Here is a 22550-nt window from a genome sequence, read left to right as displayed (position 1 = left end):
GATCCACCTTCTTAACACCATCAAAGAGCTCTAGTAGGTTGATGAGGCATGATTTCCCTTTGACAAAGCCACGTTGATTCCTCCCCAGCAAGTCATGTTTCTCTAAGTGCTGAGCAATTCTTTTTTTTTTAATTGTTTCTACCAGTTTTCCAGGAACAGAACCCTCCAGTCCTCTGGTACTGATGCAGTTTTTAGTGATAGGTTACATACCACACTTAGGAGCTCAGCAGTTTCCAATTTTAGCTCCTTCAGGACCCTAGGGTGAATGTCATTGGGTGCTGGTGATTTGCTGCTGGTTCCTGTATGACCTCATCCATTGAAACCTCAATGTGGGTTGGCTCCACTGTCTTGTCCCTAGAGAAGAATGGATCTAGTGACAGAATTTCCCTAACATCTTTCACAGTGAAGACAGATGCAAAGAATTAATTAAATTAATTAATTTCTCAGCAATGTTCCTATCATCTATTAGAGCCCCTTTTACATCCTGATCATCCAAAGGCCCAACTGATTCCCTGCAGGTGCTCAGCTTCTATTGTACTTAAAGACATATTTATTGTTATCATCTGTGTCTCTAGCAAGTTTCTCCTCAGCATCTTTCTTAGGGCCTTGCTACACGATGATTTTGGGTAGCTCCTGGAGCTCTTAACTCCTGGATTGTCCCCACATGAACACCTGAAACTAGTTTTAAGCACTCATTATGCATCTCAATGTTATGCCGCTCCAAGGCAGGAAGATCTGATCCATGTTACCCAGTTTGTGTTACACTAAGGTGTATCCACTCTAGGATACACTTTAATGTAAACCCCCCCTCCCCGCAACTAGCCTGGATCACGCCCACTGCTTGCCCTCCCCAGCACCCCAGATAAACCTACCCTGGCTGCTCCCCCAGGACAGACAGTGCAGGTAGGGGTGGGGAGGGGCAGGAGGGAGCCCCAGGAGTAAGGGGCAAGGGACAAGTCCAGAATGGGGGGGGCATAATTCTTACCTTTCAGTCCTCCAGGCATCTGTTGGCCTGAAGCGTGACTGTTCCAAATTCAAGCTAGCACTATCACTGATTAACATTTGTGCAGTTCACAGTGTAAGGTGCAACAAGGAGTTTATCTTGTTTTATTATAGTTTTACATTTAATTTTCCAGAATTTATTCTCTTTTATTTATATTTTCCTCATTAGGATCTGACTTCCATTTTTTGAAAGAAGCCTTTGTTCTGCTTATTGCCTTTGCAACTATGCCATTAAATCATGTTGACTTTCTTTTGGTCCGCTTTCCGTTTTGCAGTATGCATTTGCTTTGTGCTTCCATTATGGTGTTCTTAAGCAATTCCCATGATGCTGCTTACAAATTCTTCATCTCCTTAGGGATCCCTTTTAACTTCCGTTTAACCAACTTCCTCATTTTGGTGTAGTCTCCCTTTTTGAAGTGAAAGGCTACTGTGGTAGATCTTGTTCTTGTCTCCCCTCCTGCATGGATGTCAAACCCAATTACATTGCGGCCACTATTGCCTAGTGGCTCAGTAAGACTCACCTTTTGCACCAAATCCTGTGCACTGCTTAAGACTAGGTCAAGAATGGCCTTTCCTTTTTTTTTTAGGTTCCAGGACTAACTGCTCCAGAAAGCATCAATAAATGTAGTCTCTGTATCCCAGCCTGATGTTAGATTAACCCAGTCTATTTGTGGGTAGTTGAAGTCATTCTCTCTCAGAATAATGCTTGCAACACCCACTTCAATCTGAAAAAAATGCCTTTACCTGGCAAGGACACTGCAGCAGAGAAATAGATCATATCTTTAAACAAGACACACAGATACCCAGCTATAACCAACTGTGATACAAAATTTACAAAACACTTCCAGAAGATAGACATGGGAACAGGAATTCATAATCTTACCAACAGTAAAAAATCTGGACTTAATATAGACAGTGATTTTGTAGCTCATTAAACCCTAACAAAAACTGTTATTAATATCCCTGCCTTTAACAGGTAGCAACTAGCCTTTCCTTTGTCTGGTCTTTCTCTGACAATAATTAGATTGCCTATTTTACTGCACTACTTTTATATTATAAGGGCCTCTAACAATACCTCTTTATTCCTAGTTCACACCCCTTCTTCATCTTTCCAAGAAGACAGTTTGCATTTACATGGAACCTTTTCTCTGCTATCTAGCTCAGCCTACATCTACCTTTTTCTTAGGGTGAAGTTACATGATATACTTAAACAATACCAAGGGCACTTGAAATGGGAGCATCATGCTAAATGCCCTCTGAGCATCTCAAAGTTACGTCACTCAGGCGAGAGTTAACTCTGAGCTGTGCTATATACCTCATGTGAGGGTAAATTTCAGCCTGCTTCACAGAGATGAAACAAGCAATTTGCAGCCCTCCAGCATCCCAGGATTCACTGCTCCCAGATTTCCCCCCAAACATAAATACCCAGAGCAGTGATAGAGCCCAGGTGTTCTGGCTCCTAGCCATGCCCCTACTTGCCAGCCCTCTATAGAGGCAAATGAGAGCTGTGCAGGCAAGAAACAGTATTAATCCTTAACACTCAACTGCTCCCAGCATGTTCAAACTTGAACACTGCTTAACATTTCATTGATTTAGTGTGGTCTAAGTGTAATGTGTAACCCTTAGACATGAGGAAGAGTCTAATGCCCTCCTGATCCCAGTCTGCTCGAGAACTGAAGCCACCCTGCTTTGAAAGTCTTAGTGACCTGCCTTTCTTAACAGAAACCTTCTAGGCCTGTGGGATTTAGAAAGATTTTAACCCCAGTCTCCCTTGTCTTAAGTGGGCCATTGTGCAGGAAGGTGTAAAAGCCTGAAAGGTTGTCCAATAGCTCTTCCAACTAAACAGCTGGTCCAGTAAAAGATATATCTTAAAAATCCTGGAGTTTAAAAAATTGCAGTTCTTATTTGTAGTTTTTATTTTTGAGCCATTTTAGGAGTTTTGTCTTTTTCCAAGCTTTTTCTGCAACTGTTAGGGTTTACATTTTTAATTTAAAGTAAAAATTCTCAGTTACCTGACTCCAGGATCTAGTGGTTTACCAAACACGGTACTATCAAATATCATGGGAAACTCAAATAATGAGAGTTGGCAACAAGGATTCTAATGTACGTTTATATATCCAAGTCATCCACATAGGTTTAAAGAGTTGGTTCCATGTATTTTTACAAAGTAATTGTAATGTTAAATTTTGAGTTTTAACTATAAGAGTTAAGAGCTCCACCTCCCTCGTCTTAGGCAAGCAATTGTCTTATCTCTCAGCTCTGACTCCCTCAACTGTGGAGCCAGGGCTGGGAGATAAGGATCTCCCGGCCCCCACTCCACCATGGTGTAGCAGGACCTGGGAGCTCCCTGCTGCTGGGGCAGGGGGACATTGTCCCCACCTGGGCTCCAGTGGTGGAACCTGCCCCAGCAGCAGGCAGCTCCTGGGGGCAGGGAGCAGTCTCACAGCCCCTGCCAGGAGACAACTGTCTCCTGGCCCCGTGCTCCCTGCCAGCCCCTGGCTGCTTCAGGAGGCCAGTGCAGCGCTGGTGGGGGGCAGGAGGAAACTGCTGCCATGAACAACAAATCTGCTCCTGCTTCCCTGCAAATGTAAAAACCTGGCCAGGGTGGGTTTACACAGCTCAGAGCATTTGCACGTACAGACATGCCCTGGGATACTTTAGTACAGTATGAAAATTTGATATAAATGAAGCCTACAGTAAACTAAATGTAGTACAGTGGTCTCCAACCTTTTTATGGTGAAGATCAGTTTTTAGTAGTAAAGGGCACCCCAGGATATACTGTACTCACCTACCCCCTGCCCAGCCCACCTGCGCTCAAGGCGAGGTGGCAGCTGCTGCTGCAGGCTACCCGCTGTGCTTGGAGCACAGTGGGGGAGGTATGGGCCCCTGGGGCCTCCACTGGGTTGTGTCCAGCAGTGGGAGTCCCCCCTCACACCCCTGGACTACCAGATCTTCCCAGACCCAGCTGGGTTGGGGCCACCCCCATGTGAGTCCCCATTGCTGAGCTCAGCCGTGCTTGCACATGGCCAGCTGCAGCGGGCCTCGAGGTGCAGCAGCAGCCACCTCTGCCACCTCCGCCCCTGTAGAGATGGGGAGGGAGCTCCCTCATGCTCCTGGAGGAGCCCCCAGGGCTCCAATCCTCCCACCACCTGGCTGAGCTGGGGCCCAAGTTACCTTCCCCTGCTTCTGGCTGGGCCACACGGTCAGTTGCTCATCGCGGGGGCCTCTATCTGGCTCCCTCCCTCACAGATTGACCTGCTGGGGCTAGGGGAGGCAGGTGTGTGCATGCGTGCATGCCCATCTTTCCCCCCATCCCAGGATCAACCCAAAGAGGCTCCAGGATCTACCTGTCAATAGGGATCTCCAGGTTGGTGACCACTGAAGTAGTACATTTCACAATGTGTCCTATGTAGCCTCAGAGGCAGGCTGCATCCAGTTGAGTGTGGCCGTGCCACATGTGGCATCGCAGACATGTCTGAGGTGCCACATACTGCACATTCAGCTGTTCTCCATGTTGCAAAGGAGCAACGTTGGGGGAGCGGGGCAGTTGACCCCTGGATATCCAGGGGTAAAAAAACAAACAAACCTGGGATGGGAGAAGCAGTGTGGTACGCATGGGGCCAGTGCACACTGCTCAAAACCAGAGCTTGGCTGGCCAGAGCCACTCTCCAGCTGCCAGCTAGGCTCTGAGCAGCAGGATTGTCACTGCTGCAGCCACAGGAGGCCCCCAGGTAAAGCTGCTGGGGCCAACCCAGTGCTGGCTTCAGCCTCCCCTATGTCACCCGGGGTAACCTGCTGTGTGCCAGAGGGACCATGGCACAGGTGTTCCCCAGGGACAACTAGTGGCAGCACAAGATGTCCCACTGCTAGTTAGCACAAGATGTCCCACTGCTAGTTGTCCCTGGGGAACCAAATGTCCATGCTCGTGTGGACATGGCCAGAGGGGGCAATGGGCAAATTTGTTCCTGGTTGACCATCTACATGTGCCTTACCACACAGTAACTACTCCGCAGTTAATTCACTACCTACATTTGCAGGTAGCAAATTAACTGTGGAGTAGAGCAAATTACTGCACAATAAGCCTCTGCGTGTATAGATGGTGACACTTACTACGTAGTAATTTGCTCTACTGCACAGTAGTGTCTTGCGTAGACACGCACAGAAAATACTTTACTTTCCACTTGAAACTGCAGAGAGGAGAAAAATGGTATTTAATTTGAGTAGCTACACAGAAGTAGATAGTTACAATTGCATAAACAATTTTTAAATTACCTAAATTTTTAAATTTTAACTAAATTAAAGCAAGAACACTAAAAATATATGACAATGTGTTATGAAAATATGAGGACATGTGAAGAGTACCTGAGGAATGTAGTTTGGATGTGAAAATAGAATGCATCTCAAGGACTAATAACAACTGCTTATAATGCCATCTGTGTCAGACCAGATTTAGAATATTCATTTCACCTCAAAGAAGTATCACCAGAAAATAAAGAAGAAGAAATAGCTATTTAAAAATAAGGCAAAAATCCAAACCCAGTATTGTAGTCTTAATGTCCTTGAAGAGGAGATAACCAGGCATCAATAAATCTGTTATGGTTTTTAAAGTTTGACATGAAAAATTGGGAACACACTCATGCTGTTTTTAAAATAATTATTTATATCCAGTGTATCCATGTCCTCTTACTCTTTAGGGTCTAATCCAAACAGCAGTTCAGTCATTGACTTCAAAGGGAACTTTTATGTTGCATGTTTTTGGTTTGTTTTTTGATGTTGAAGGGAGTCTTATGCAGTTCAGTTTTCTGAAAAGTAGTAATGATGAAAAGAATCATTTGCAGGTCTTATTTACTAGAAAGGATACCATTTCCCACAGAAATATGTATGCTGCAGTTACCAGGTATAGGAAATTTAGTATGAATCTTAACTCTTGTGAATGCTCTGTTCTCTTAGAAGAACTACATTGATTTGGCTTTAAATTTGGATTTTTTTAAATCCCAAATGGAAAGGTTTTTTTCAAAATACCAAAACAGGAACCCAAATGTTATAACTGGGGGGGGGGGGGGGGGGGGGTCATCAACCTTGTTGTCAGGCATGCCACAAATTAATCTTGCCCCTGCCCCTCCCCCCCCATTGTCATTTTGATCCCCTTTCCCAATCAGCTGCTTAGCTTTCTGTTTTCCTGCCACGTGCTCCTTGACTGAGCTTTGGCTCTGCTTTCTACTCCCTGCCTTATCTACCACTGTGCTGCCTGTCCCCACCTCTAAACTGCCGTGTGCCACACCCACAGGCTGCCTGTCACGTGGCATAGGTTGACAGTTGGCCACCCCTGTGTTACGCTATTGTATCTAGTGCAAGCCAACATAAAAGAATTACTGATGCCAAATCTCATTGTTTATCAGTCTGATCTTGTAATCTGATGGATGTGACTTAAAAATGCCAGAAAATTTCACCTGGCAATGCCTGTTACAGGCCCGTTTCCTGTAGTGCAGGGAGCAGAAAACAGAGCAGAGCTTGGTCAGGGAGTGCAGGACACAGGGCTTCAAACAACAGAATCATTGACTTGTGTAGAGCTTTGTGTGGGTGCAGAGTTGGCCTTGTAGAACAATTTACAGGATGGGGGCCTAAAACAAACTGAGGCAGAGTCTGCATGCCCTTGCCTGTTTGCATAAATGTCCAGTGACCTTGACAGGAGCTTTTTGGTGCCACCTTAATACATAATGATCACAAAGTACATAACAAATTTTAAGCCAATTTTAAGGTTTTGTTTGCAATATAAATGAAGTTTTTTTTTTCCCCAGCCTTAACACGCTCCTTTGTGTCCTTTTAATTTTGGATACTTAAAAGCCCAGACTAAACAAAGGCAAGTAAGCCTGTGTGAAGTGTCATTTTATGTTTCAGGTCTTCTTTAATTTTGTTTGCACTCTTTTCCAGATACAACAAGATCAAAGAAAATTCATGAAAAAGAAGGAGTAGAATACAATTTTGTCTCTAAGCAATCATTTGAGACAGATGTACAGCAGAATAAGTGAGTTGGTTTTAAAACATAGGCTTAATCGGGTTACATTTTAAGAGTAATTTATTAAAAAGTATTGTCTATGCCAGCCAGTTTCAGCCACTGAATTAAGAAAACAGTAATGGGAAGATTTTTTTCTAGTGAAAGTTTTTTTCAGTTTTGAATGTACATATACATGCAAAAAATTTAATGGAAGACAAATAAGGAAAAGTTGAGGATTGAAAAGGCTCAGGAACCAGAGTCCTTATCTAATTATTTGTAGTCCTTTTAATTACATGCACTGCTGTTTTCTGGTACAACTATGCAGTCAAGTTTTATTTACATTTTCACTGTAAGTGCCCCTGACACCAAATTTGAGGATGGACTAGATCAGGGGAGGGCAAAATACAGCCTGCAGGCTGAATCCAGCCCACCAGGTCATTCTATCCAGCCTGCAGAGCCCCTAAAGAAATTTAGAAAATTAATTATTATCTGTCCATGGCTGCCTAAGCTGACAAGGTGCCAGCGGCAGCAGAACCCAAGAGGAGCCAGCGGCAGGACCGAGGGGCAGCAGCAGCAGCAAGGCCTGCCCAGCCCTGCCCTACCCTACCCCATCCCACCCCACCCCACCCCATCCCATCCCCAGACCCCAACCAGAAGACTTTTCCTAGCAGAGGTTTCTGGCCTGGTGACCCTGGGGCTGTTCCCTTGCCTCCCTCCATCCAAGAGTGCAAAGTCAGATAAGAACAGGGGGAGGGGAGGGAGGGTGCCAATCGCCCCAATCCATGGTGGTCATACCAGCTCGTGCTGCATTCTGTGGTCCTGGCCATGTAGCGGGAACCGCATGGTGCAGAGCAGCAGGTGGGCAGGCAGGCAGGTGGAGAGAAGTGGTGATGGTGGGCAGGAAGGTGGGGAAATGGCAGTGGCAGTTGTGGGGGAGTGGTAGGTGGGAGTGCGGGGCCCATGCCAGTGCCAGTGGGGGCCCAGGGTGGGGTGGCAGGAGTGGGGAGCCTGGGCTATCAGGGGTTCTATGGAGCTGAGCCGGTTCCCCTGTCTCCCTGCTGGCCTGGCCATGTGCAGTCCTGGGGCTCGCCAGGACCACACACCACCGGGGTCTCTGTCTTCTGTGGGCCATGAATGTCGTATGGCCTTGCTGTCTGCTGCTGCTGGTAGGAGGGGGGGACAGTGTTTAAAGGGGGAGTCCCACATGTACCCACACCACCCTTGCATCACCATACACACGAACCCACACCCCAGCCACCCACACCCTCCACATGCCACAACCCTCCCCAGCCACCCTCCCCCCACACACTCACAGCTGCCCACAAACCCCATACCCATCCACACACCCACATGCTCCCCCACCAGGCATTCAGAAAGGCTTTGTTTAGGCATTCCCAGCTTTTACACGTTCTGTTTTATAAGGTAAATGTAGCTCTCTGTATTCTTTGGTGAAGCTGTCTGCAACTTCCCTTAACTACATCTCCAGCACATGTGATGATTGTCAGGTCTTTGCTAACACTTCCCACCTCTCAGTCTGGTTCTGCAGGTCTTAGCTCTGAGCTCACAGCTGCATCCCTGCCTGGTTGCAGGCAAACTGCAGAGACTACAGCCAACCTTCTCAGGGGGGAGAGGGGAATTAACTTTGTCCCTGCCTGGCTGCAGGCAAGCCATGGAGGTGTGGCTGGGTCTGGCAAACCCCAGTTGCAGTCTCTAGAATATACCAGCAGAGGGCGGGCAGGCGTGGAGGGTGGAATTTGCCTTGGGAGCCATGGCAGGCCAGCATCTGGCAACACCCTGCCCCTGCTTCAGCTAGAGAGCAGAGTGGAGGGGCCAGTCCAGCTCACTGGAGTAGAGCTCTGCCCAGCCCAGAGAGCATACCAGGATGCTGGTGGAGTCTAATTTAACTTAAACCATCAGGGGGTCTGGGACAGACATTTCATAAACCAGTTTGAGCCAAATCGGTTAAGTCTGATACTACATTCAACCAGGTTTATCTCAGACTGGTTCAGCCATTTTCAAACTGGTTTATGTGCACTGAATGTCTGTTCTGTTACAAGTTTAAACCAGTTTCTGATCGCTTAAATCAGTTTCATAGTTGGTAGGGTCGGAAGGGACCTGAGCAGATCAAGTCTGACCCCCTGCCATGGGCAGAAAAGAATGCTGGGGTCTATCTAGCCTCCTTTTAAAGACCCCCAGGGTAAGAGCGAGCACCACTTCTCTTGGAAGTTGGTTCCAGATCCTAGCTGCCCAGACTGTGAAGTAGTGCCTCCTAATATCTAGCCTGAATCTACTCTCCATCCACTTATGGCCGTTATTCCTTGTTACTCCCAGTAGTGCTCGGGGGAACAGGGACTCTCCCATTGCCTGCTGGTCTCCCTTGGCCAGTTTATAGACAGCCACCAGATCCCCTCTCAGCCTTCCCTTGTGGAGGCTGAACAGGTTCAGGTCTCATAGCCTCTCCTCGTAGGGCCTGCCCTGCTGCCCCCTGGTCATGCGAGTGGCCCTCCTCTGGACCCTCTCGATGTTGTCCACATCCCTCCTGAAGTGCGGCACCCAGAACTGGATGCAGTACTCCAACTGCAGCCCAACCAATGTCATATAGAGGGGGAGGAACTGGATGCAGTACTCCAACTGCAGCCCAACCAATGTCATATAGAGGGGGAGGATCACCTCCTTGGACCTGCTGGTGATGCATCTGTGGATGCATGACAGGGTGTGGTTAGCCTTCCTGACTGCATCTCCACATTGGCAGCCTATGTTCATCTTGGAGTCTATAATGACTGCAACATCCTTTTCTGCCTCTATGCTGATGAGAGGGGAGTTCCCCAGCCTGTAGGTATGCTGCTGGTTCTTTCTCCCTAGGTGTAGTACCTTGCAATTGTCAGTATTGAATCCCATCTTGCTCTAATCTGCCCACCCCTATAACCTGTCCAGATCCAGTTGCAGCCTGTCCCGCCCTTCTAGCGTGTCCACTTCTCCCCACATCTTAGTGCCATCTGTGAATTTGAACAAGGTGCTTTTCATCCCCTCGTCCAAGTCGCTGATGAAGATGTTGAACAGTGCAGGCCCAAGGACTGAACCTGGGGAGACCTCACTGCCCACATCCCTCCAGGTCGAAAATGACCCATCCACCACCATTCTCTGGGTGTGGCCCTCCAACCAATTGGTGACCCATCTGAATGTGTAGGCATCAACACAGTTTGTGTAATGTCTGTCTCTAGTCAAAATATATGGGAGAATTCTAATAAAATAAAGGGCTTAGTCTGTCTGTCTGTCTGTAACACTTTTGATCAAGTACACATGCTTCCCCAAGAGGGCCAGCAGCAATTGGCTGGGCAGGCTCCACCTCTTCAGGCAAGGATTTCATAGATTTCATAGACATTAGGGCTGGAAGAGACCTCGGAAGATCACTGAGTCCAGCCCCCTGCCCAAAGGGCAGGAAGTCAGCTGGGGTCATAGGATCCCAGCAAGATAAGCATCCAGTTTGCTGTTGAAGGTGTTCAGTGTAGGCGCTTGAACCACCTCCGGTGGCAGGCTACTACCCTCTGGGTCCAACCACGGAGCCAATTTTCCAGCCAGTGGATTGTGGTGGACCCAAGGCGACAATTGGCCAGTTTCGCCAAGAAGTGATCATGGGATACCAGATCGAAGACTTTTTTTAAGTCAAGATATATGACATCAATCTCTTCTCCCTTGTCCAGGTGATAGGTCACCTGGTCGTAGAAGGAAATGAGATTGGTCAAACAAGACCTACCCGCGACAAACCCGTGTTGGCTATCCCTTAAGATGTTGGCGTCGGCCAGTCCATTAAGAATGGCCTCTTTAATAAACTTTTCTAAGATCTTCCCCGGGATAGAAGTCAGGCTGATGGGCCTATAGTTAGTTATATTTGGAGATGGAGGGAGCCGTTAGGGTTTAATATTTACTTGCTCCTGGATGCCTGTCAAAGCTGACAGGAGCCAGGGGTGATAGGACCCAGGGAGAGTACTCAGCACGACTGAGCAGTCCAGTGTTTGTGTGTGGTGGTGGGGCAGGGGCAGTGTGTGTGTGTGTGTGTGTGTGTGTGTGTGTGTGTGGGCAGGGGCAGAGTGAGTAGGGGGGTGTGGGCAGGGGCAGGATGTGGTTGTGTGTGCAGGCAGGGCAGAATGTGGGAGTGTATGCAGGCAGGACAGAATGTGGGTGTGTGGGGGTGTGTGTGTGCAGGCAGGGGCAGAGTATGTGGGTTTTCATAGGGTGAGTCCTACATGGGCGCTCCACCATACACATGCATCCACACCCCCCTTGCACAGCTACATACACAGATCCCCACGCCCCCCTCACACAGCTGCAGCCACCCTCCCTGCCTACACACAGCCCCTGACAAACCCCACCCACATCCCATATATCCACACCCACATGCTCCCTCACCCCACGTATCCACACACCCACCCACAGCCCCCCACACACCTATACCCACCCTCCACAACATACAAAAAGACAACTTTATTTTAAGCTATTGTGCGATCACCTCTATGTATACAACACAAACACATGTAAATCTGGACAAAAATATTTTTGAAATCAAATTAATGAATGCTGTAGATGTTTCCTTTTTAGATGGTAAACCCCCTTTGTGAAAGGACTACTTCTGGGGGAAGGGGCAGGGACTTCTGGTGGCAAAAGTCAGGGGTTAGAGGGCGGGACTTATGGTCACAAGATGGCTACCAGGGGGTGGGGCACCTGCCAAGGACTGGGGCTACCCATGCTGCCCTGGACAGCATGCCAAAACTCTGTAAGCAGTCCTCCACCCAAAATAATTGCCTGCCCCTGATTTACATGGCCAGCCCCAAAGGGCGAGTGTGGGTGGGACATGTAAACATTCCCTGAAACACTCTGTCATTCATGATGGGCAATTGGCTAGTTCTCCCAGATTTGTTCTCCTGGTAGAAAAACCCAGTTGCAAGTGTATGGACATTAAAATACTAAGGCCCTGAAGAGTGGAAAACTTGCAGTGCTGACGCTTTGCATCCATGGAGGGGGGCCTTTGCACACATCTCAGTGTGCTCTGCAGGGTCCGTTAGTTTGTCTTGTGACAGATGGCAACAGTGCATAGGGAAACCACGATTGACTGACCACGGTCAGCCTGTATTTCCCTGCAGCATAATGTGGATTGTGAAGAGGGTGTGTTCTGCTCCCTGCTGGAGCAGGAGAGTCCAGCAAGCAACACATTGGGTGTGTCTACACATGCATTAATGCACTTTTCCTAATGTGCATTTAGTACCTCTAATATGAGGGCACCTATACACAAGCACAGAGGCTGCTCTGACTCACTGGAATTCCAGCGCGTTGGAGCACACTTGATTAATCAAGTCTTCTGGAGTGTGGCAATTGTTGCTCTCCAGCAGCCTCCTGTGTCTTGTGTATCAGCATCCCCATGCTTAAAAATGGTGGCAGGGGTGCTTGAACTAAAGCTGTAATTAAAGCGCTTCCCTTCCCCACCCCTGGAGCATGTGTAAAAGTGCCTCAAGATACTAAATAAATATGCAGTAGCCTGCCATAATGCACAGTAGTGAAAGCGCATGCTTTTTAAGTGATGCTTAATGCGCAGTAGCCTCTTTTCCTACACATTAGCATGTTTTTTTCAGAAACATGAATGCACAGTAAAATAGGCTAGTGCACATGTAGATGTGCCCACTGTCTCCTTTGAGAGTGAAATTCTAGAAGACTCTTTTCTTTTCTGAGAAAAGCCACAGCCTGTACAAACATTTTCTCTCCCAGGAGAAACTCTCCTGGGAGAGATTTAACCCTGGTTATTTGCATGTTGTTTTTTTCATGGAGCAGCCATTTTTACTCTGGCAGAAAAAGCCTGAACATCTGTACACTTGTGGTTTCTTTTGGAAGATCAGTGATTCTCCTAGGAGACACTGAATGTCTGTACAAGGCCTTAAATTAGCATCAGCTCTGTATACCTTGATCTATATCTAGGGTAGTACCCTATAACTAGGTTAACCATAAGGAAATCTGGGACATCCAAGGCACTGCTTCCTCCACCCCGTGCTCTCACAAGTTGGTGGGGGCAAAGGGGGACAGCATGCTGGGCAGGTAGCAGTGCCTGCCTACCTGCCTGCAAGGTGCTCTGCATTGCTCCAACTCCTGGCCAGACTGTGCCCCAGGGTGCATTTCCAGGGTGCCCAGTAGGGCTGTGCAAAACAGCACCATTTAGTTTTGATTTTCATTTCACCATTTCAAAGGGACAGTGTTTTTGTTTGTTTCAAAGTACTGTTCTGTTTTGTTTCGTTGAAACTGTTTCACTGTTTCGACGCATTTCGATATTTCGCCCATAGACTAGAATGGGAAATCATGGAAATGCCTATAACTTTGTCATTTTCTGCCTGACTCGGATGAACGGTGCAGGGATGGTAACCCCTTATGAGGGCATGAAGCCTGCCAATTTTCAATGAGATAGGTGCAGGGGTTTCTGGGAAACTGAACCTCAAACTGCTAAAAGCAAAACTCATGTCAGTTGCCGGCAGCGGCAGCCTATGTCATCCCACGGGCAATCTGGGGGCCCATGCCCCTGGGAGTGCTATGGGGCTGTGCCAGACTCCTCCCAGGGGTGTGTGCCCCCAGATCTGTGCTCAGGATGACTGGAGGCTGCTGCTGCTGCCACCTGGGATCGGTGCTGGGCGCAGCCCGCACCCATCACCAGGAAGAATGGTGCTGTCATTGGCCCCAGGTAGCAGCAGCAGCCTCCTATCATTCTGCATACAGATCTGGGGACCTGCACCCCTGGGAGGAGTCCAGCAGCACTGGGAGGGCAGTTTGAGCTCTGTGGGGCTGGTAGAGCTGCTTGGAGCACAGCCCTGGCTCTCCCCACCTCCCGCCACTGGCTGCACTCCGACTGGCTCTGCCAGCCCCATGGAGCTCAGCCCAGTGGCGTGAGGTGGCTGGAGAGCCAGTGGTGGAGCTGTTCTGAGCACATCCCTGGTGAGCACAGCCCAGCGGTGGGAGGCTCTGCCGCCCCATGGAGCTGAGCCTGGTGGCCGGAGGTGGGGGAGAGCCACTGGCCAGGGCTGTGCTCCGAGGAACTCTGCCACTGGCTCTCTGTCGCCTCCTGCCGCCAGGCTCAGCTCTATGGGACTGTGCTCACCAGGGCTGCTCTCAGAGCAACTCCACCACTGGCTCTCCAGCCGCCTCCCACCACTGGGCTGAACTCCATGGGCCTGCGGAGCCTCCAGCCGCCAGGCTGTACTCGCCAGGGCTGCAGTTGGAGCCAGGGCTGCGCTCTAAGTGGCTCTGCCAGCTTCATGGAGCTCAGCCCAGTGGTGGGAGGTGACGGAGAGTCAGTGGCAGAGCTGCTTGGAGAGCAACCCTGTGGCAGGAGGCTCTGCAGCCCCATGGAAGGTGGGGGAGAGCTACAGGCCAGGGCTGTGCTCCATGCAGCTCTGCCACTGGCTATCCCGCCGCCTTGCTGAGCTCCGTGGGGCTGGCGGAGCTACTCAGAGCACAACCCTGGCTCTCCCCCACCTCCTGACACCGGGCTTCTTCGAAACTCCAAACTTTTCTAAACGTCTCGAGTGCCTTCATTCAGTTTCAAAGCTTTTCATTTTGATTTCGCTGTTTCGAGCTCGAAATGTGTTGAAACAGCTTCAAAACAAAATACCCTTCAAAATTTTGCACAGCACTAGTGCCCAGTATAATTCTCAACAGCCAGCTGGGACTGGCCCATGAAATCCAGGACTGTCCTGGCTAAACTGGGACATATGGTCACCCTACCTGTAACCATATGCAAAAACAACCACTGGTCATCACATTTAACTCTACAAAACTTGTAATTATTCCAATGATACCTGGCAGGCCTTAGATCTAACATCACATCTTCTCTGAGGAGAATATTTGTGACATACACCTCACAAATCCTACTGCCTTTTCTGCAACAAAGACACTTTGCCAGAGAAATAGATCACATCTGTGGAAGAGGTACCCAAATATCCTGCAAAAAGAAAACTAACTACAATGCAAAAATATTTTTAAAAATGCCTGCCACACACCCATTTTTCACATACTATCCCATGCTGCAACCTATAAGGAGGATCATCGAACAATTGCAGCATATACTAGAAGGGGATCTTGAATCTTTTGCAACCCTTCTGGGCTTTCAAAAACCCCAGCCTCACCCAACTCCTCATTAAAAGTTAACTTCCCACCTATCAAACACCAGATGGAACAAGATCTGCCTAAATAATGAATGCAACATGTGCCAACACATTTCCACCCTGGCCATGATTAATCCACCCCACAGCAAAACTGTCATGGATCCTACACATGCCTATCACAAAGTGTGCACATCATCCAGTGCATCAAATGCCCTCTTGTCAGCTGGGGTGTCGGTTGTAGCTGTGTTGATCTAAGGACATAGGCAGACAAGGTTCCTTGGGTGAATTTGATATCTTTTATTAGACCAACCCAAATAGCTGTCAGCTATGTAGATGAAACTATACAACCTTTACACTCGAGTGAATTCTCACAAGCACAGATAGAGCACAGAAACATCCAATCACCCAGTAGACAACTCTTCATAGAACAGCTACTTTGTCTGTGATCTCACAGTGCTTGGCCCAAAGGAAAACCTGTGCAAAACTTCCAAAAGATGGGCCTTGGAACAAAAATATATAGTTTCACTGAACAGCAAAAATATTAGACCTCACACAGGCAGTAGTTTAATGGCTTATTATAACTTACCTGCTCTCTCTGCTCACCTCTCTATGGTTCTGTTCCCTTTTGAATGATCTTATTGTTTTATGTAAGAAGGCTCATTTATTTCAACTGTACTTGGTCTATTAATACCTCTAATAACTTCACATTATGCCGGAGGTTTACTGCCTACCTTGCTTTTTAAGAGATTGCTTTCATTTGCATAATTATGTTAAAAGTAATTTGTTAGAATTTGTTTTTAACCTAGGCTACATCTGTATCTCTGAGGAAAGGCGTTTTATGCTTGAAAACTTGACATTTCTGTCAACTATAAATTAGGCCACTAAAGGTATTGTCAAATCTTGGGTTTGGGGTATTTTTTTGTTTGGTTGCTTGGTTGTTATTTGTTTGTGGGGAGGCAGTTTGCTAGCATGTAAATCATTTCATGTATTCCAACAGAAATATTTTCTCTTTGGATTCTTTTGCTCAGTAAGCTTCCCAAGATGAAAGTTAACTCAGTGGTACTTTTGTATTTTGTATTTGTTTTTCAGGTTTTAAGAGAGGAAGGAGTGGAAATGGAAGTGAGGAAAGCTGGGTTCTAGTTAGACTTTCATGGTCTCCAGTTCACTGAACTTTTTTGTTTCAGGTTTTCCTATTAGGTTGTGAATTTTGTTCACAATCCATTAACATTCCTGGAGCAGACTGAGAGCTTCAGAATGGAAGATGTATAAATTATACTGTCATAGTTTTCTTATCCCCACACATTACTACTCTACAGAGCCATGCATTTTTTCATGGCTTTCCCTGGAGTTGACTAATGCAACTGTCTAGGGAGGAACAAACACATTTCTTAAATTTGCTTTTCTTTGTGGCCTTTACTTATGAAGTACAACTGTCTTCACTTTTAGATTTGTTGAACATGGAGAATACAAAGAGAATCTCTATGGAACAAGTCTTGAGGCAATCCGGTCCGTCATGGCCAAAAATAAAGTTTGTTTGGTGGATGTAGTACCTGATGTAAGTTTAAATCTTTCTTATGACTTTCTTTGTTTTCTGGGGGATGAAGCAGCCAGAAAGGAAGGGGGGGGGGGGGGGGGGCGGTACCACTGTACCAATTTCTGTCTCACAAGTAGATACTGCACAGTAGTTAATGTGTTGGAAGTTCACGTTCCATTTCACCATTCACACCCCTGTTTTGAAAGGGGAAAATAGGGAACAGACATCACAGTGGTATTGCTTTCAATGGATCCTGATTATAAGCTGTTACAATGTAGAGTGTAACTTTTAACTGCTTTAAAATGTAAGGAGGAACTGCTGCTCAGGGGGTGCATCAGCTGTTATGATGCAACTGCTAGGTGTGAATGGGGCTGCAGCCATGCCTACAAGCTGGGAAAGCTGAGCAGCTGCCACATTCTAACAGTTGAATGTGCACAAGCTGGAGAGATGTAGGTAAACAACTCCAACTTTAACCCTTGATGAGTCTGTTTTGAACCTGGAGTTATTTTGCTACCTTTGTATGACTCGTAGCTTGTGCACACAAGTGTTAGAATAGCTGCTGTGAACTTTCGAGCAACATTTCCCCCCACCTCTCCCCCTGTTTTGAAACCATTCTAAATGTGTGTTTGTCTATACCCTTTTTGCATGCTGAGTGAAACAGGGTTACGGTGGCAATCAGTTTTCTGCACTCCCATTGCTACAAGAGCATGTAAACATAACAGCTATAGTATAACAGCCTGTATCAGTACAATTTCACAGATTCGCACAGAAATTTAGGGCTGGAAGTTGTTACATCTCTCTATACCCTGACATTTATATCTGTATGGTCCTGTAGTGATACAAGTGTAGTAAAGACATTACAACTCTAACTCTATTTCTTTCAGTTTAAAGTTACAGCAATTTAACTAGCTTTCTATGGAACCATGTGATAAGAGTCATAGAGAAGTAGGGCTGGAGACCTGGAGAAGTCATCTTGTCCAAACTGGTGCCTGAGGCAGGATCATCCCTATCCAAACCATCCTATACAAATCCATAATCTAACCTCTTAGCAAAATTACACAGCCGACCCTGACCCAACACACAGACATAGAAGCACTCTAGTCTGCCACAGATAAAGCAGGAACACTCTGGTATCTCACATCTTGCTGATGCAAAGGTTGTTGTTAAATATTCCAGTAAAAAGGCCATGCCTCCCAGTACAGAGGAAGGCAACCCAACCCACAGTCCATACCAATCTGGCTATGGGGTAAAATTCCTTTCTGACCCCAAATATGGCAATCAATCTAATCTTGAGCAGAGGCCAAGACCCTCTAGCCAGAAACAGCCGGGTTTAAGTCCCAGCAGGAGCACTAACATCCCCTAGTCCAGGGGTGGGCAAAATACAGCCTGCAGGCTAGATCCAGCCCACAGAGGGGCTTTGTCTGGCCCACGGCGGGTCCCTAAGTCCTGCATAGCTGAGGCACCACCCGGTCATGGTGTGTCCTGCCATGCCTGGCACGCAGCAGGGCTGGGACGGCTTGACTGCCTTTCTAGGCAGCCCGGGTGGCAGCGACTCCTGGTTGCCACTGCCACTGGCCACAGCCCCATGGTACCAACAGGCGCCAACATGTGCAGCCCCAACCCCGCATGCCCTGCACTTGCTCTGGTTTTGCCTGTCTGGGCTGAGCAGCAGCAGTGTAGGACAGAAACTGCTGCTCATCGCAGGGTAAAAGCAGCCCCTCCCCTCGCACTGCTGGCTCTTCCTGGTGTAGCCACCTGGAGCCCACGCAGGGCTGCCCTGCATCTACGCCATATCACCACCACCTCTGGGTGCCCCTGCAGGGCAGCGGTGGCAGCACAAACTAGATGCAGGGCAGCCCCACAGACTCCAGGCAGCCACACCAGGAAATGCCGGCAGTGGGAGTGGGAGGGGCCGCTTTTACCCAACGCTGAGCAGCAGTTTCTCTCCTGCACTGCCACTGCTGAGCCTGGCCTCCCTTTCTGCTCTGGGCTCACCTGTCTGAGCTGAGCAGCGGCTGGGCAGAAACTGTTGCTTGGCACCAGGTGGGGGGAAAGTGGCCCCTCCCTTTTGCTGTCACTGCCCAGAGCCCACGCTGTACCGATCTGTCCTGTGGCTCCATCACCACTGCCTCTGGGACGTCCAGCACAGCAGCAGTGACAGTGGAGAGCAGCTGCAAGGCAGCCAAGAGGCACTAGTGATGGAGCCGCAAAGCAGCCCCGCATAGCATGGGCTCTGGGTCACTGCAGCAAGAACTGCCCAGTAGCGGCAAGGGGGAGGGCCACTTTCCTCCCACACCAGGCAACGGTTTCTGCCTGGCCACTGCTGCCACTGCTGCTGCTCAGCCCGGACGGGTGAACTCAGAGTAGGGGGGCACGTGGGATCAGGGCTGCAAATGCACAGGTCCCCATCAGTACTGTGGGGCTGGGGGCAGTGCATACCCACTGCAAGCCCAGGGGCAACAGGACATACCATGTCCAGGTGCTGCAGAGCAGGTGTGGGCTGCATTGGGGCTGCCCACTGCTGGTAGTGGCAGGGAGGCACCCACCCATACCCCCATACGCCTTCACACCCCTCCACCCTCCCCACAGTATACAAGGGTAAGACTTCATTTTGAGCTATTATGGAATCACTTCTATATATATGTACACAGCACAAATGCACACAAATCGGGACAAAAATAATTTTTTAATAACATTAAAATATGTTCGTAAGGATGTTTGATTTTGAGTATGTAATTTGTATTTTTTTTCTGGTCCCAAGATGGCAAACCCCTTCCCAAAAGGAGCACTTCCAGTGGCAAGGGTTAGAGGTTAGGGGCAGGACTTTTGGTGCCAAGATGACAACCAGGGGCAAGGTACTTGTCAAGGGGTGGGGGCACTCTTGTGGCCCTCAACAGCTCACAAAACTCGTTAAGTGGCTCGTCGGCCAAAATAATTGCTTGTCCCTGCCCTAGTCAAAATCCCCAGTCTTGGCTGCACTTAGTACTCTGTTTCTGAGGAAAGCCAAGAAAATCCCCTTGACACATGTAGCAGCAGGAGTGGGGGGATCTTCTGGACCCATGCAGCAACCAGCAGAGCCCAGAAACATGGGAAATACTCATAGTAGAACATCGGTATAATTATGCCTGGATCATCTCTGACAGGTGCCTGTCCATCCTTCTTCTTGTCCAACACCTCCAGTGATGGAGATTGCACAACTTCCCCAGGCAGTCTATTTCACTGCCTCACTCTTCTCACAGTGAAGAAGTTTTTCCTGATACCCAATTTAAACCTACTTTGCTGTAACTTCAAGCCATTGGGCTGCATTCTGCTCTCAGCAGCAAGAGAAAGTGTTTTCCTTCTTCTTTATGGCAGCCCTTCAGGTATTTGAAGACTTCTGTCATGTCCCCTCTTAAGTATCTTTTCTGCAAACTGAACATGCCTAGCTCCTTCAACCTTTCCTTGTATGACTTGTTAAGTCCTTTATCATTTCTGTCACCTGCCTCTGGAGCCTCTTTAACTTCCATGTCCTTTAAAAGTGGAACCTGAAACTGCACACAATACCCGAGATAAGGCCTAACCAGTGCCGAATAGTGGCAGTATTACTTTCTGTGTTTTATACCTAATACTTCTGTTGATGCATCCTGTGGCAGGACAGTAGAGGGCGGTACTACACTAAGCCACCCACCTCACTGTACCCAACCAAAACCCCGCTTCTGGTGTCTGTCCTGGGGCGCCTCTTTCCTGGAGCACACCCACAAGCCTGGGGTAATTAGTGCCACCACCTGGGCCTTGGTCACTGTTAGGGCTCTGTGCAGCCAGACTCTGCAGACCTAGGGGGTGTTTAGCCCACTGTGGCATTTTGGGGTGCTTCTTTTATCCTAAAGCATTCACAAGTAGCCTTCTGTACCAGAGGGAAGTAGAAAAACACGCCCACCATAGCTAGCTGAGCAAAGGGAGCTATAAATGCTAGTCTCTCCCTCTTAAGCATCCACAGGTGTTGTGCTGTAACAGATAGCTTTACTGGTTAAAGAGGGAAAAGATAAGAAAGGGGTATGTGACAGGAGTATTGAAAGAAAGACACCTTGAGCAAAACAGAGTGGGCTTATTGGCACTTTGTAACATGCAGCTAAAGTTACACAACCCTAATATACTAGCTAAATTTCAGGAAAGTTACTTACATGTTCATCCAGAGACTGATAGAGCTTGGGAGGTTTTTTGCTTGTTTCAGTGTCCCAAAATAGACGACTTCCCGCAAGACGGAGTGACCCTTTTTTATAACCTTTTTCATAGATTTCATAGACATTAGGGCTGGAAGGGACCTCAGAAGATCATTAGGTCCAGCCCTTGCCCAAGGGGTGGGAAGTCAGCTGGGGTCAAAGGATCCCAGCAAGATAAGCATCCAAATGTTTCTTGAAAGCATCCAGAGTAGGTGCTTGCACCTGGTGTCTGTTCCAGGCCTTGGAGACTCAGACAGTAAAGAAGTTTTTCCTTATGTCCAACCTAAAATGGCCTTGCAGGAGTTTGTGACCGTTGGACCTCGTCATCCCCTGGGGTGCTCTGGTGAACAGGCATTCCCCCAGACCCTGATGCACACCCCCTATGTACTTATAGGTTACCACCAGGTCACCCTTGTGCTTGTGCTCCTCCAGGCTGAAAAGTCCCATAGCTTGCAGCCTCTCTTCATAAGGCCTGTTCTCTTGCCCTCTGATCATGCGCGTGGCACTCCTCTGCACTCTTTCAAGCTTCTCCACATCCTTCCTAAGTTGTGGAGCCCAGAATTGGATGCAGTACTCCAGCTGCGGCCTCACCAAAGCCGAGTACAGCGGGAGGATGCCATCCTGGGTTTTGCTCGAGATACATCGGTAGATGCAAGCCAGAGTTTTGTTTGCTTTGCCAGCTGCAGTTTTTGACCATCACTAAGTTCCAACCAGAAACAGGGACTGCATGATGCAGACCAAGCCTTTTAAAAGTAGTCAGCATTCCCAGGTGGAGGGACCAGGGTCACATGGGAAACTCAGGACAAAGGAAGATTGAGCTCTCCTCTTCCTTTGGAATTTTTACAACCCAATCACCCTGGTGATCACGGAGATCCAGCAGCCTGAGTTTGAAAACAGAGGCTGGGCAGACTCAGAGCAGAGAGGCAGGCAAAAAGGGGAATTTTTTTCACACATCCCAAAGCTGCATTTGCATAGCTGTATCATACTGCAGACTTGTATTGAGTCTGTGATCTACCAAGAATCCCAGATCCTTCTCCATAGTGCTGCCATCCAGCCAGGTATCACTCATTTTGTATTTGTATTTTTGATTATTCTACCCAAGTTGTAGCACCCTGCACTTGTCAGCATTGAACTACATCTTGTTAGCTTCAGCTCACCTTCCCAATCTGTCAAATTCTGTCTAAATTGCCCTCCCGCCCACAGTGTGTTTGACGTTCTTCCCATTTTCATGTCATCTGCAAAGTTGCTCAAGTAGCTTTCTATGGCAGTGTCCAGATCATTAATAAACATGTTGAACAGCACTGGGCCCAGGACACCTGTGCCACTCCATTCAAAACCTCCTGCCATTTTAACATGGATCCATTTATAATTACTCTTTGCTTTATTTAGTTGTCTATCCACTTTATAGTAGTTTTGTCCAGCACACATTTGTACAATTTAAGAGAAGGTCATGAGGGACCTTGTCCAAAGTGTTACTGAAATCCAGTTGCAGTAACCACAGCATTCCCTTCATCCACCCAAGTAGTTTGTCAAAGAAGGAGATCAAGTTTGTTTGACACAGTTTGTTCTTGGTAAATCCATATTGGGTGCTTGCAATCTGCCTTTCCTCTTCCAGATGCTTGCAGATGGACTTCCTTAGGATATACTCCAGTAGCTTCCTGGGTATCAAGGTAAGGCTGACTAGT

The 22550-nt window shown here is 47.9% G+C and overlaps 1 protein-coding gene across 4 annotated transcripts in view; it reads left to right on the top strand.

Annotated features, from left to right (window-relative positions):
• The window catches only part of MPP3 (MAGUK p55 scaffold protein 3), a 147380-nt gene that overhangs the window by 118803 nt on the left and 6027 nt on the right, over positions 1-22550 (top strand). For 3 of the 4 annotated variants that reach the window (XM_019500484.2, XM_059726819.1, XM_059726820.1), the window contains exons 16-17: positions 6934-7027; positions 16579-16687. In XM_019500484.2, coding sequence (XP_019356029.1) covers positions 6934-7027; positions 16579-16687 — 203 coding nt within the window. Of the gene's footprint in view, positions 1-6933; positions 7028-16578; positions 16688-22480; positions 22536-22550 lie in introns of all 4 variants that reach the window. The other variant, XM_059726821.1, reaches the window with a different exon arrangement.

Source organism: Alligator mississippiensis, chromosome 4 (assembly GCF_030867095.1).
Source record: "Alligator mississippiensis isolate rAllMis1 chromosome 4, rAllMis1, whole genome shotgun sequence".
NCBI classification, from domain to species: Eukaryota; Metazoa; Chordata; order Crocodylia; family Alligatoridae; genus Alligator; species Alligator mississippiensis.
The sequence above is the reverse complement of the archived record's forward strand: the minus strand, read 5'-3'. Positions and strand labels throughout refer to the sequence as shown.